General features: G+C 35.8%; 1 protein-coding gene across 1 annotated transcript in view; it reads left to right on the top strand.

Annotated features, from left to right (window-relative positions):
- The window catches only part of Tbh (Tyramine beta hydroxylase), a 98,290-nt gene that overhangs the window by 58,337 nt on the left and 23,496 nt on the right, over positions 1–16,457 (top strand). Inside the window, exon 4 of the mRNA XM_069820814.1 lies at positions 1,054–1,220. Coding sequence (XP_069676915.1) covers positions 1,054–1,220 — 167 coding nt within the window. The remainder of the gene's footprint in view (positions 1–1,053; positions 1,221–16,457) is intronic.

Below are 16,457 nucleotides of genomic sequence, written 5' to 3'. Positions count from 1 at the left end.
CCTTGATATTCTTATCAACACTATCAATATATGGCGGAAAATTATTTTATACATGCATATGATGGTTCACCGGCCTATTTCCTTAAAAGTATACCTCGCTATCTCGATAATATTCTTATTGGACAAGAATAGATCGCATGCGCTCTTCATACTCGCCAGATCTTAATCGTTTAGACTTCTTTTTTAGATACATTTCTAAAGTTTACTCTTTACTATTCTGACCTTGTGACATAGTATTGTTGAAAGCAGGAATGTCAGGAATATTGGACCTCATACAACGGGCCAATGTAGTACTTTGCCAGGCTGCTACGATAATGAACCTCGTTTGCAGATATTTACTTATCTACATATGCAGAATGTACCGTAAGTAATGTCATTAATTTCAGGGAGTTATTCTTTGAGATATTTTAAGCAAAAAAGTTTAATACAATTTTGTTTGCTTTTACTTCCTTTTCGAGAAAAAATTGTTTTATATGAAATATTTCATAGCGTGTTCTGGGAAAGTCATTGGTTTAATTCCCAATACGTTTAATCAATTTAAGGGAAAAGTGTATTATGAAAATAAATGATTGAAAGAATTTTAGTTTTGTCCTTTAAATGTACAGAAATTTTATCCGAACAAATGTAACTTTCGTTCTGCAAAGGAATTTTACAATCTTAGGCCTACATATATTCAGATCAGATTTCTGCATATTTAAAGGAAAAAAAAATAATAAAATTCTTTCAATCATTTATTATCATAATACACTGCCGTCCTAAATTGACTACGCATATTGGGAATTAAATAAATGGCTTCCTCAAAATACGCTATGAAATATTTCATATAAAACAATTTTTATATCGGAAAGGAAGCAAAAAGAAACAAAATTGTATTAAACTTTTTTGTTTAGAATATCTCACAGAACAATCTCTTGAAATTAATGACATTACTTACGGTTCATTTTGTGTATTTGCATACACTGTATCAAAAGAGAATTATTTGTCATCGCTCTTAGAAACTAAATAACTTAAGTTAATAGTGAATTGTAACAGTTTCATCAATTCTGCTTGCAGATTGGGTGGACAGTTCAGGAGTGCGTTTATACCTCACGCCGACATTGCGTCTCTTCGATGGCGGAGTGATGGAGTTGGGCCTCGAGTACACGGAGAAGATGGCCATTCCGCCGAAACAGCCTGCGTTCGTGCTCAGTGGCTACTGTATCACCGAATGCACCGCCGTGGTGAGTGAGTGAGTGAGTGAGTGAGTGAGTGAGTGAGTGAGTGAGTGAGTGAGTGAGTGAGTGAGTGAGTGAGTGAGTGAGTGAGTGAGTGAGTGAGTGATGGAGCTACCTAAAATAACACATTCTCACTCAATCATCAGAAGTTCCTTTTGCAGAGAAATTAAGAATACATTGTTTGCCTGCTGATCTGGAATTGCGCTCGAACTTGAAATCTATTCCCGCTTAGGCTGATTACCTAGTTGAGTTTTTCAGAGGTTTTCCCTAACCGTAAAACAAATGTCAGGTAATCTATGGCGAATCTTCAGCTTCACTTCATTTCACTTCATCTCGCCAAAAAAAAAAAAAAAAAAACAAAAACAAAAAAACAAAAATAAATGCATAAGACTTTATTTGTGTCACAACTTAAGGGTTCAATGCTGATGTAAAATCTATGAAATAAAATAAATAAATTCAATTGAATTAAATTGGATTGAATAAAATACTGATATGAAATTAAATTAAATTACGGTTTATTTAACGACGCTCGCAACTACAGAGATTATATCAGCGTCGCCGGTGTGCCGGAATTTTGTCCCGCAGGAGTTCTTTTACATACTAGTAAATCCACTGACATGAGCCTGTCGCATTTAAACACATTTAAATGCCATCGACCTCGGCAGGGATCGAACTTGCAACCTCGAACATAGCTAGAAGGCCAGCCTATACCAATTACGCTACCGAAAGACACTGATATGAAAATGGCACATAATTTCTCATTGCATATTTCTTGCGTTGTATTCCAATTAAGAGTGATACTGCTATTACAGTGCTGCCCAGCGGAGCGACTACAACTGCCGGAACAATCGGTGGTTACGAGTAAAGCTCTCCTCGGTGATCTCCGATACTACCGTAGGTGGGAGAGAAGGTATACGGCGGGATACGGAGATTCGGAGGGAAGCGAAAATCGGAGGACGAAGGATCTCAAAGAAGGATCCCGACAAGCGGGACTGGCGGTAGTTGTGAGTGGGATAAAATGGCAGCAAACCGGGTATCTGACACACAGAAATTCTTTCATTTAGTTGAAAGTAATTAATAGACCACGGAACTTCATAAAAGTGCATGTTTTTATTAATTTGGCATAACGTAAAAGTGGTTCTTTGCCGATGATGGTTTTTGCGTTCGAATGAAGTCCTACTTTACTTTGCATAAATGCATATTTCAAAGGGCTTTCCTTTTTAAGTGCATATATATTTTTATTTTGCATATTTAAATGCATATAATAACATATTTATTCTTTTTCCCGATTTACTATCTAATTTCAAAATTTCGCTGCAATAAAAGTAATAATAATTTTCAGTAAATATAAAAATTATGTCAGAAATAAAACCAGTAATAACTTAATTATTGTTGAGGACATGACATTGCTACGATGACAATGGATACTTGTCCCTAGTGTATAAGTTGGGTCGTTTTATACTTTAACATACTACCCGTGTAAGTGTAATTTTTCAGGACCCAGGCGGAAAAATACGCGTCTCCTATATGTCATTCAGAGTTTTACTCTGATTTAGTAGAACCAAAAATGAATATATTCAGACACCTGCGACAATAAAGTCAGGCATTGAGGTCATGGAACTGCTGCGAAAACAATGCTGCTAATACTCTCTAATTTCATAGAAACAAAACTAATTTTACTGCACAATCAAGCGAAGAACCAGTGCGGTACATAATTTATCTGCTTTCAAGTTTAACCGCTGACATTCCGAAAGAAAAAAGTAGCAGAAAAATGTATTGAGGAAATAGGTTTCTGAAGACAAATGTTTTTTCTGCTGATGGGAGATTCGTCTCCTGTGTAATATGCCTTCTAAACAATCTTTACTTTTAAGTAGGCCTATTTTATTTTGTATAGTATTATTAAACCTCTGAAATGTAGTTTTTACTGCAAATATTTCAATATTAACGCATATTTGAATAGTATTTACTGCATAGTTGCATTCATGTTTCCAGACTTTTTAGTGCACAAAGTTTCGTGCTCTAGTAATAACTAAAATCGCGCGCTGGAAATTTTGACGGTAGGGTTTAATGTGTGCGCAACACACTCTAGATGACGAAGGTTTAACTTTTTGACGGCAGCAACCATATTTGGGGTACTGTATGTGACAACGGCAGAAACTTAATTGTTTAATTCCCATAAATAAATGACTTCTTGAATGCAGCCAGCAATCTTGTCGGTTGTATTGCTTCCTTGATGACAGCTAAGTCAAAACATGGAGAAGTTAATTGGTCACCACTCACGTACTGACCTGCGACTTATGTATCGTCCTTGCCTGTCGGAGGAGCAACAGTCTGTTGTGAAATAAACAGTTTTTACGTTATTTAAATCCGTCCGAAGTTTATCCTGAACACTGTCGTATAAATTACCTAAAAGAACCTGAAATATCCACGTAAAAGTGAAATAAAAAGTTGGAAAAAGCAACCAAGAACCTGGTTACTTAAATTACGATTAATTGTATCATAAGTTCTGCACACTATTACAATATTTTTAGCACGCAGAAACGATATTACGACACGACAGCGAATATTTTTGGATTTAAACTCTTGACGAATTATTTAAATCCGGAATCATTCGACCACGCTAAGCGGCTGGAATTTTTTGGATATTAATTAAAAGTTTATCCAATTTGTCACTGTTCGATAGGCATGCTAAATGCTCGGGCTGCTGTCCAACATTATTGCTTGCCCCTTTTTTCAAGCTTGCAACGGTGCGACCGCTGCAAATAGTCTAACAAATTTGAAGTGCCATCACCTTTAGAGTAAACTTGCTCAGAATATCGGGGCTTCTCTCTTTAAATGTCGCATATGCTTATATTTCTTGAATTGAAATCAAACTTTTTTTACAGTAATTTATGTGAAGTAGGAATTTCTTTGTGAAGAGAATGATAGCATTGAAACATCTGTCTAATCATGCACTTATTCATACCTTATGAATCAATTTAATTTGTTGCTTTCCTATTTCTTGACCTTGGAGTATCATGTTCGTTCCTTCTGCACATAGGCTACTTGTCCTTTTTCCGTATTCTGTAATTATGTATACTGGCTTTTTATTTACTTTAAGCATAGCCCCTACATTGTTTGTACATGTCTCGCGGTATATTATCTTGAACGATAGCGAACACTGATTTCTACACTTCAGGTACAACACATCAGTTGTATTAGAAGTAGCTTGTCGTAAAGCAGCGGTGACCAAAACTCGAACGGCAGTGATTACACGCGAGAGACAGTCTATGAAGTAAGGAGACGGGAGGAGGTACTTGGCATGAAAACTACAACCAGTGGTGGTTCGTGCACTAACATTAAGTTCATCAACCCCGCGAATAAAAATCGCAAGCTTTGCTATATCAGTAAGTCACTACTGTCATCAAGGGCCAATAAAAAAATATATATATACAAATTTTCTTGCTTTTTTTAAATATTCCTCATGAAAACAATCAGAAATCTCTCGAGTTCTTTTCTGGATATTTAGTCGAGAAATGCGTAATTTTTTTCAAAATTAATTAACAACTTTCACTGGACAAATTACTTCAGCCACCTTGATCATTACGCTTTTATAAAACTCTCCTTCGTTGGAAGGCTTAAGAGAACGAGCTATTTCGTTCGCCACTAGATAGCTGGCTTCCTTACATTTATTTATGTCATCTTTCTCTTCATGACGATGACTTAAGGCTGATTTCAGTTCTTGGAGTTTAATAGCTCGTTTCATTACTACACTAGCACGTAATATTCAATCAGTTTCTCTGTATTATTATTATTATTATTATTATTATCATTATTAAATAATTAACTATTAAATAACTGATAATAGTCATTAAAATATTAAAAATAAATAAAATGGGGATATAGCGTATACTAGTAAATTATTTTATCCTTCGAGGGAAGATATAGGCCTATATATATTCAAGCGCGTATATAAGAATTATGGTAACACTTGCTGATTAATAATAATAATAATAATAATAATAACAACAACAACAATAATAATACCTGATATGCCTATGTATTCAGCGTAATGCCCTGTAATGTCGCTTCTATATACTACTACTAATTGAACTGTTGAGCAAAGCGACATACGACAGAACAGCGACTGAATTCCTCTTCCCATTCTGTACGAAACCTTCTGTTCCTGCTCGTAGAGACAGAGGGTTTGTAGAGCGACATGATACCGACATTGCTTACATTCAGTACTTGAGCGAGACAGAGAGCAATGTACAGGAAACTCTCCTTACCAGTAACAATGTCTTTGATTACACGATGTAATCACTATACCTAGTTTGGTCACCGCTGTCGTAAAGGAATAACTATTGTACCGTTCTCTTTTCCTTATCCCAATACTTCATTAGGCTACATTATAAACCAGTGATGTCAAAGCAAGCGCATTTTTTCTGACCTTGACGTCGTGCGCGGGCATCAAGCGCTAAGTATGCAAAGGAGAAGGGTTATGTATATGGATAAGCAGTCTGTTGCATTAAGAAAACAGTGATGCACAAACTTCAGACGGAACATGAAATTTTATGTCGTTATTTTTATATGGCTTCTTTCTGTTTGATATTATCTATATTGTCTGTAAAACAAAAGTACTAACAATAATTTCTTAATATTGCAGTTGTGTTTTAAATGTTAATAACATTATAAAGAGTCAAGAAGGAATATTCACGTAAATTCCATAATAGTACAACTATACTGTACTAAATGGATGAAACACATCATTCATAAAGAAAGTGATATCCCAAAAAAAAGAGATTGAGTACGACGTGATAAGTTGGAATTGATATTGATGGTACCTTTAGCCTTATAAAAGTGATCAATAAACCAATCAAAACAATATTACTGTACAAAGCAAAGTTATCTAGTTGCTGTATATGTTTTAAGTGTAAAATATTCCATAACAAAACCCGTATTGCATTATTCTTTTAAGGTGATATTGGTGAGCAACTTCCTGTCATCAGAATATTAAATTATTTTCTCGAAAAGTGCTAAAGCTATAGAGCTAACATTTTTACAAAACATGGGCACGTATTTTTTGCTTATTATGTAACAGTAGTTTCTTTGTTAATTTATTTCCTTACAAACCATTTCCATGCGAATATTTTCAAAATTTTCAATACACTATCTTCAGTAATACGTATTACGGTATATTCGATTTACGAAAACATTCTGTAAGGCTACTAAATAAATAGGCCTATATCTAAAAATTTCACTTTTCTATAAAAAAAAGTTGAACGGCTGGTGGGATCATCGTGCTAACCACACGATCTCTTGATTCTGGTTGGATGATCGTCCACCTCTGCTTCGGCATGTGGGCGTGAGGCTAGCAGCCGGCTGGTCGGTCTAGGCCCTTCACGCGCTGTAGCGCCACGGATTATTATTATTATTATTATTATTATTATTATTATTATTATTATTATTATTATTATTATAAAAAAAGTTGAGAAAATATTTATTTTGAATAAAAAAAATCAAACTTATGAACAATGAACATTAAAATTAAAACTTACATTCCTATAATGCACTTATACTTCTCAGACAAATCTAAAAATTAACATGGATACAGTTTTAATAAGTTCTCTTCCCTTTATCCATTGAATCAGTGCTGGCCATCCCTGAATATAGCTCGACCAAGCGGCATATCGTCGCTTAAGAAACAATACCGCGTAACTGACATTTTTGGTCAAAACTGTTTTTTTTGCACAGATGGTACCTCCACTGTCATCTGCATGCATCGACAAGCGCGGGAATTTGATTGCATGAATGGCCTGCGTGCGAAGGAGGGGGGTACAATACCGCGGATCTGAAGTCACGAGAAGTCTGTAGGAAATACCGCGTATCTGACAACAGATAGGCTGTTATGTCTACTCCCTGCGAGCCATCAGTACGGAAGCTGGTTCTCGTTACTGACTTGTAAAATTGTACCAACAGTGTGTAATATTCTGAGAAGATTGAAGAAGTGTTCAGTTTCAAGTATTTTAAAAGGTAAATACAATAGAATTATTTCACTAATGTCAATTGAATGTTAGTTGAGCTGAATTCACGCAGAATCTTACTACAAGTTCATTCACTGAAATATAGTACATTTAATATTGTATTATTATATAGGCCTACAGATACAAGAAAGCAAATGGAGAATGAATCAGACGACGGTCAGTTTAGCGAGAACGAAATCCTATCTGTGGTATGTTCTGCATTCAAGACGGGAGAAACTTCTGTGAACATTAACAAAGGTATGGCATAAGAAGTATCACAGTTATTAAACATTTATTTTTCTTCAGTTATGGAATCATAACAGCAAACTTAATTTAAGTAATATAAATAATCATGAATGGGCCGCTAAAATAATTTGCGCTACATTCAGTGGTCCTGAGCTTGGTTCCTTCCATTTCCTCCGGTAGGAGGAAGATCTAAATTGATGATAATATTTACTACACATGTTTTTTAATCCATTTATATCACATTTATAAACACTAGTAATCTCATCTTATTCGTAGGTGTACTGCCTGATAATTAAAATGCAAAAGAAAACCGTCCTTCTGAAAATGAGCTGCTGCAGATCAGGCATTGTCCGTCCAGTGTTACCGGTAAGGTTATGATCATATTATGCAGTCTGGTATGATTTAAAGCAACACTATTAAAATAATACCGCTAGAAATAGAATAGGACAAACACTGAAGACAATACCCCGTCAATGAAGGATCTACACCAAATTTCGGATGCGTCTTCAGATGTAGACGACCCCGAAGAATTCGTGAGTGCTACTTATTCTACATCTTTACATTCGTCAGAAAAAGGTAAAGAGAAGAATCTATAAGCGTTTCATGGAAATTTGACAGAAAAGAGAAAAAGAAGTTCAAAGCCACACAAGGGTAAGTGGAAGAAAATGAAAAATAGAAAACTTAGAATGGAAGAGGAAGCTTATCTTAGCTACAAGAGATCGAAAGATGGCAAAGTGACACATGATACGGAAAGAGATGCAAGGAATTTGGGGCCAGAGTGTAGTTATAAAATGTGCTGTATTAATTTCTAATGAGAGAAGACACATCTTTCAGGCATTCTGGAAAACTATGACTTGGGAACAGAGGACCGTTCACGTATCAAATCTTGTGAATTTCACTCCTGCGAAAAGACCTGGCAGTAGAAATTCTGAATCGAGAAGAAAGAGAACATTTGTCTACAATCTAAAAGTTGATGAGAAAAAAATTCAGGTTTGCAAAATGATGTTTCTGTGTACATTAGGAATTAAAGAATGAACTGTGCGATATTGGTTAGCTAATAGTACTGATGGCGTCCCTTCAGTAAAAAAAAAGTCATGTTCTCGTGCAAAAGCACAGAAAAAAAAGAGCATTAGTAGCCTGCCTAAATTACCGTCACATTATTGTATGTAGAACCGATTGTGCCATAGTTTTTATGATAGTATTCCACACTAGGGTTACTCAAGGATTACTTTTTGTGATTTCAGCATAGGCCTATAATTATTTCTTTATTGTGTTTAACGAATATAGTGCCTGAAAAATTATCATCAATATTATATTTTTATATGATTTTCTTTTCATTATTCGCAAGTCAGTCAAGTCCATTGTCAATAATAATAATAATAATAATAATAATAATAATAATAATAATAATAATAATAATAATGATAATAATAATAATATTCATTATTTTATTATAAAATTATACTTGTCAGCAACGTTTTAGTAACTATCCTACTTATCTATTCAAATACGTAGTGCGAAAATAAAGTACCTAGTAACAGATTATTATTATTATTATTATTATTATTATTATTATTATTGTTATTAATATTATTATTATTAGTATTATTATTATAACAATAAACATTGAACTGTGTCTTCGTTTTTCCTTTCCCATAGTTTCAGCGTTTGATTGACTAAGAATGCAGCAATCATTGTCTGGAACGTAATCTAGTGCTGATTCAAGCTACAGCCTACCGACCTTGACCTCAAGTCAGATGGTAGGACAACAATTCAGATAACACATTGACATATACAAGAGCACGAATAATATTTCCAGAAGGCACTTTTAACGTAAAGTAAACGCTTGTCCACATGTGTCTTGAAGCTGCTAAAGATGTCTCACAATACCGCGTAACTAACAAAATGTAGTCTACGGCAGAGTTCCAATACCGCGTAAGTGACATGGCCAAATGTCTACAGCCAAGATTATCCATTTTCACTTAGTTACAAATTAGTTAAGCTATTTCATAGCCATACACCACTTTTCAAGACTATTGCGTTATTTTTATGGTTTTTATTCGGTTTCTTCCTTCGCCTGTAAAATTTACATTTTGTCAGTTACGCGGTATTGGTTCTTAAGCGACGATATACTACCTCTTTCCTCTGTCTCTTTCCTTTCCGCTGTCAAGCGCTCAGACTCTCCTGGGCTCTAAAGCGCGCGCTTGCTCCTATGGGCGTCAATTGACATGACTGTTATAAACCAAGGTCTAGCTTGACTATGTAAAATAGTTCGTTTACTAGAAGATATTTGTACACCACATACATTAATACTTGTTAACAGACCAGTGAAATCATTTAAGACTGATAACCGAAACACGGCAATCAGTGTTTTAGACTTTCCCCGTGTCTCACCGACACGTATTTTCGCTGTGTAAAGCAGTACAATGTCAATATAGAATATTTTGTTGTGATTTTGCTGTCCAAAATTACAATTACTGTATATACAGGGTGTTTCAAAAATACGGGGCATAATTTCAGGTATGTATTTCCCACATGTAGACAGTCAAAATAGTTCATTACAACATGTGTCCGGAAATGCTTCATTTCCGAGTTATGGACTTCACAGCATTGAAATTCACCGGAACGTTTTTCTTTCCGCAGGTCGTTGTCATTACAGAAGATGTTCAAAATGTCCACCTCGTGCTTTAATACAGACCTCACATCGATGTCTCATTGACCTGCGAACACGATCCCAAACTCCAGGAGTATTGCGTATGTCCTCAGAACATGCCACAATTCGATTCCGAAGGGATTCCAAATCAGGCACCGGAGACGAATAAACCAATGATTTTAAATGGCCCCACAAGTAGAAATCGAGAGGGTTCAGATCAGGTGAGCGTGGAGGCCAAGCAATTGGGCCACCTCTACCTATCCATCGATCAGGAAACCTTCGATCCAAGTACCGACGATCCGTACGACTGAAGTGTGCAGGAGCGCCATCATGCAAGAAGTGAATATGTTGACGATTGATCAGTGGAGTGTCTTCTAAAACATGAGGTATGGTGTTTTCCAGGAAGTTTGTGTACGCCTGCCCCGTAAGTCTGTTTACAAGTACATGGGGTCCAACTAATCGATCACCAATGATACCGGCCCATATGTTGAGGGAGAACCGCACCTGGTGATGAGATGGAACAGTTGCACGTGGGTTTTCATACGCCCATACATGCTGATTGTGGAAATTTGTTATGCCATCTCGTGTGAACTGTGCTTCATCTGTAAATAATACTAAGGCAGGAAAGTTCGGATTTACACCACACTGCTGCAAGAACCACTGACAGAACCTAACTCGTGCAGGGTGATTTGCTGGTGACAGGGCCTGTACACGTTGCAAATGATAAGGATACAATTGATACTCTTTCAACAGTCTCCAGACAGTCATATGAGGAACATTGACTTGCAACGCTACCCTTCGTGTGCTGATAGAAGGAGTCATGTTCACAGCCTCCAGAATCTCCTCCTGTACTTCTGGAGTTGTAGATCTTAGTCGTCCCCTTCCCAAACCAGGAGAGTTAAATTTTCCATACTCGCACAGACGGTAATGGAGACGTACAGTTACCCTTAAAAACAATGAGACGATTCTTGGTTGTCGGAAGTTAAAGTTCTACAGCGCGGTTCACTCGATATCGACGTATAACGATAAGTACCATGACAAATAGAACAAGAATTGTTACAAGGACCACAAGAACAAGGACCAGAATAAGGATCAAGAAGATAGCCATTTAAGGCCAGGATTTCACAACATAGCTCGGGTAACAAAATATCATTGCTTCTCTGTACCGAATGGCAAATGCCTGCTATCGGATCTACATTCTGGACTGCGGCTGTCACTGTCTTGTCTCGGTAGCTCATATAGTAGCGTGTCGGTTCCACAGTATAACCGAGACTTTCGTGTTCGATCCCAGGTAAAACTCTTTTTTATTGAGGTGTAATTAATTTGTTCAGAGTTCCTCGACTGTCTAATTTGTCGAAAATTATGGAATAATTTATGCCCAATTTTTTGGTCTACAAGTGGGCTGAACCTCGTCAAAAAAAAATAAATAAATCTTACTTGGAAGTTAAAAGTATTCTTCCTAAAACAAAAATCATAAAAAAAAAACAAAAAGAGACCCGTTAACTTAAAATCTTGTCCACATACCATCATACATTTCTCCAATCGAAATCCACTCGATTGGTAGCGAAGGCAAGATGGTTGACAGCTTGTGCTTCCCCCAATATTTCCATTTGCACAGCCCTCCGGCTCCTAATACCGCGGTTCCTCAACCTGCTGATCACAATCTATGAAGAACCGGGAAAGTTAGATGCTGCTCTTATTTCGTTGGCAGTCCGAAAGGGGTCCAGTCGAACTGTCTCGAATAAGAGAGCATCCTCTTCCAATGAAGAAATCCGCGGACGAACAGGAATAGGGCGATTTTCGACCTCTCCTGAATTTTGTAACGATGAACCCCCTCGCGGCTGTACTTCCAGGAACACCGACCAAACGGCCAGCAGATCTAGCCCCATATCCAGCCTCAACTAGAGCTATAACTCGCTGTCTCATGTCACGTCGGTTCGCCATTACGATGAGAAATGAGGGATGACGATAATACTTTAGTGTAGACAATGACTATTTAGCGTGATATAGAATTATTGAAACAAGGGGCATCTTGCACAGTAAGAGTTAATAAATCAACCCTAAATTAAATATTTAAATAACATGATATAACAGAAATCCAATTATTGTTGCGAAACTAATCAAATTAAATCTAATTACATTAAGTAACCAAATCCCAAGTTATGACACCACATTGCTACAGCTAAATTCTAGGTTATTAACATAAGCATTCAATAGGTCCGTGCTTATGCGTTGGACGACAAAACCAAACATCGAAAGTTCGAATCTTGCAGCGGAATGTAACTTCTTGCTTTTTATAATGTAAATCAGACTTCTAACTACAATCATTCATATTTCTTATATTATTTATTAATATTTATAGCCAACATTGAATTTGTAAAGAAAAGACTTTAGAAATCTCATATGGAATTTGTGATCTGTAGTGACATAAACATAGATTATCTCTCGGAACTTTTCCGTAAAAGTAAATTAAATTCACTCCTTGAAACTGGAAACCTTAGTCGTAGACTCATTTTCCCACCAGCATACAAGCTGAAGTAGCACAGCCATTGATAAATGTTTTGTACACAGAATTAGACTGAATTCCTATTCGACAGAACCTATAATCAATGGCTTGTCTGAACATGATAAAGAAATCCTAAGTGTTTCCAATGTCACTGAACAATTTCAAAACATTAATTTAAAAACTAAAAAAGGGTCGTAAATGCTGTATCTAGTGACTATTTACATTTATGTCTACAAAATGAATCTTGGAAAAACGTATACGATACTGGCACTACTGATATTAAGAGTAAATGTATTGTATATTTCACTTTAATTTCAGAATCACTTTAGTGGATGTTCTCCACTCAATGTTGTGAAAAAAATCCAAAAGTAAAAACATGTAGATAACGCAGGGACTTAAAAATCTCGTGTATTAAAAAGAAGAATCTATATGTATTGAGTAGCAATGTAATGATCCTCATGTTCTTAAATACTACAAGAAGTACGGTGTAATTTATCAAAAATTATGAAAGAGGGAAATGAATACATTTGAATAGAAAAGTACAACATTCAGATAATGCAATTAAAGCTATTCGGAATATTATTAAAATTAAACTTGTAGATACTCTAAGAAAGAAAATATTTTTTCATTAAAACCAGTGATTATAAACTAGAGGATCCCAACTCTACTGCAAATTCTTTTAATGTCTTATAGTATATAGTACAGAAATATTATTGACAACTTAAACATTCAGGATATTACAAAAGATACTGCAATTGGTTACTTAACAGATTCATTTAATAATTAGTATTAATATATGTAATTAGTCAATAACTACAACAGTGCTTTTTTATTCAATCATAACATGATAAAATTGAATGCACATTAAATTAAACACTATTGCAAACACGTAGATAAAATAGTTAAAATCAACTGAAGGGATGAGAATGAAATAATCCAAAGCCACACTTTTAACAAAAATTGTTTTGTGCGAGTGCATTTCTTACACATATGAGAAAGCTACTAATAAAATATTGTAATAACTACTCAACAAATGACATAGCCTAAGGACTCTAAACCTATTTAAAAGTTTGTCTGTGTGGCTTAGGAATATTTTTTAATTTCATTTTAATTGTTAGTTTTTAATATACTGGGTGTTCATTTCAAAGTGTGTCATGACGTCACTGTTGGTGAGTCAGCGATTTGAAGCGAGTTTCAGCTTTTATGTCAGATAAGTTGCCTATTAATCAAGGCGTTCAATCTGAACTTAAGAACGTGTACGGTATAACTTGAACGTCGTAGCAACAGATGGCGGTTTGTACGGTCTGTGTGCTACTATAACCTCTTTCGAACTGTGTTTTGCGCGGGCAAGTCGTACCCAGGGTATTTGTTATCATCGGTTGCGTACGGCAACATTCCACAATACAAATCAAATGATCCGTGTCCATGTTGACCGTCGAAGTTAATGTCAACAAATACTGTACGTAAGTAATTGTCTTAACCCTCTCCCCATATTCCGACAGTAAGAAAAAAACTCACCTCAGTACATGTTTCCAAACAGTTCACATTCCTGCCACTACAGGCGTTACCGTACGTATCGGTAAGTACTCTTCAGAATGAACGCCGTACTTGGTAGGCAACTTCTCTTGCATTTAGGTAATACGCCTTTACGGAGATGTAGGAAGATTGAATTCTCTAGGCTCATCGGCTAGCCACATGACGACATACAGCGAGCCATGACACACTTTGAACTGAACACCCAGTATATGCATTTGCATTTATGTGTGTATGTATAAATGTATTCATTAGATTAACGTTTACAATATTATAACTTGTAATTTTCTATTGTCTGTGATCATTAACACTTAATCTGAGGAATTTGTAAAATTCTATTTCAATGTTATTTAGCTATTTCAAAGTTATTTAGACAAAAAAAAATCGTTGTGTAGACTAGGAATCGAACTCGCACTCTTCTACACGAGACGCAAAAGTCTTAGCGTCTGAGCTATTGAAACGACACGAAAGCTTTTCTTTCTGTGCGGAGTGTCGATCTAGTCATGAAGGTCCATTGTCGATTTAACTACACGATTTATGTATATATTTATATTTTATTTACGTAATATCATATGTTTTACCGTTTTTGAAGTGAATTTTGGAACGATGCTAGTAACAAACAAAATAGCCTGAATTTAAGTAACTCAATATTCGTTATCTTGTGCATCAGTGCTCTGGTCTCTGATCATGCGCAGTGTCTCACATCTGAGACTTAGGAATATTCAATCGTCTCATTCTCTTCTAGGGAAACTGTACAAATGTCTTCCGATCTGAACATTGTCGCTGTGGGTACCTGTCCTGGTACAAACGACGAGCCAGCGCAGCATTGCCGTCCGCCTTACCGTACATGAAGAGTATCTCTGGCAGCTCTTGATTTGAATACATGTCGCACAGTCTAACGCCTACACAACACTGAATGTAACCTTCGCCTCGGAATAAACTGTCAGAGTGCCCTCTTAATGTCTCTTTTGACGGCAACGACCTGCGGAAAGAAAAACGTTCCGGTGAATTTCAATGTTGTGAAGGCCATAACTCGGAAATGAGCATTTCAGGGCACATGTTGTAATGAACTATTTTAATTGTCTACATGTGGGAAATACATACCTGAAATTATGCCCCGTATTTTTTAAACACTCTGTATATTATGTAAAAGTGTTTCCTAGAGATAAAGGCAACGAAGAGCCTGAATAAATTATTTTTAAACAATAAATCTTAAAATATTCATACTACACATTTCTTTTGTTTCATTTTGAAATTCAATTTAATACATTTTACGTTAAACTAAATCGATTAGACTAAATAGCAGTAACTATTTGTGAATAAATTAGTGTACCCAGGAGAACTATATACGTTATTCGAGTGGTTCCCAAACTTTTTTGTCTGACGACACACTTTACCGAATGTCCACGATATCGCGGCACACTTATTTGTTTTTTTTTTATTAGCAATAATACTGATATAATAATAACAACCAGTGATTTTTTCTCGAAAAAAAGGTGGCGGAACTCTGTGTAGAATATTTTATAGCGGAAGGGGAGGTAATTGCTATTACTGCAAGGGAATTTTGTCATTTTAACCTCTTTTTTCGTCCAACTAAGACTTCTACGCTGAATTCAAAGAAAAATTATATTGAAAACATATTTTGTTCCACGATGAGAAATGCAACAAAAAGATTCCGGAACGTCGTTCCAGCGCGTTCCGCTAGTAAAAAGCATTGATAACTTGTATGTGGTGTCGGATATCCAGTGTTATAGATGGGTCGATGTTAATACGCAATGGAAAATTCTAAAAAAAAAAAGTAGCAACTTGAGTGGCATTAGAAAAAAAAACAAAGGTATGTGTAAAAAATCCCAACCTATCTATGTTCGATAAAAGATTTTTATTATCGTTTTTGAAACCTCATCTATTTCAATTAATGTGAAGTCTGTGCTTGGTGGATTGCACAGAGTTTCTGTATATGTGGTCTTATGGTTCACAGGCCAACACGTAAATCATCTTCAGTCTGTTCCTTTGTGTAGATTTCACTATTTTAATGGTATAAAATGCTAATTCACAATTACTTTGAAAAAAAAACAGCAGTTCTAAATGTCTTTTTAGTTTATTCGGCACCATCCACTGATTTGACTAAACATTTCCGCATATAAGACATTCAGAATTTTGCTTATATTCATCTCCACGCCACGTAAAACCATATTGCAAGTATTCATCACTATATTTACGAAACGCAGTACGTTTTTTGTCAACCCTGAGGGAATTTTCGCTCACATTATTTGAATTAGCATTGCTGTCATCTAACCCAGAAC

Source organism: Periplaneta americana, chromosome 3 (assembly GCF_040183065.1).
Source record: "Periplaneta americana isolate PAMFEO1 chromosome 3, P.americana_PAMFEO1_priV1, whole genome shotgun sequence".
NCBI lineage: Eukaryota > Metazoa > Arthropoda > Insecta > Blattodea > Blattidae > Periplaneta > Periplaneta americana.
This window is presented reverse-complemented; position numbering and strand designations above follow the sequence as displayed.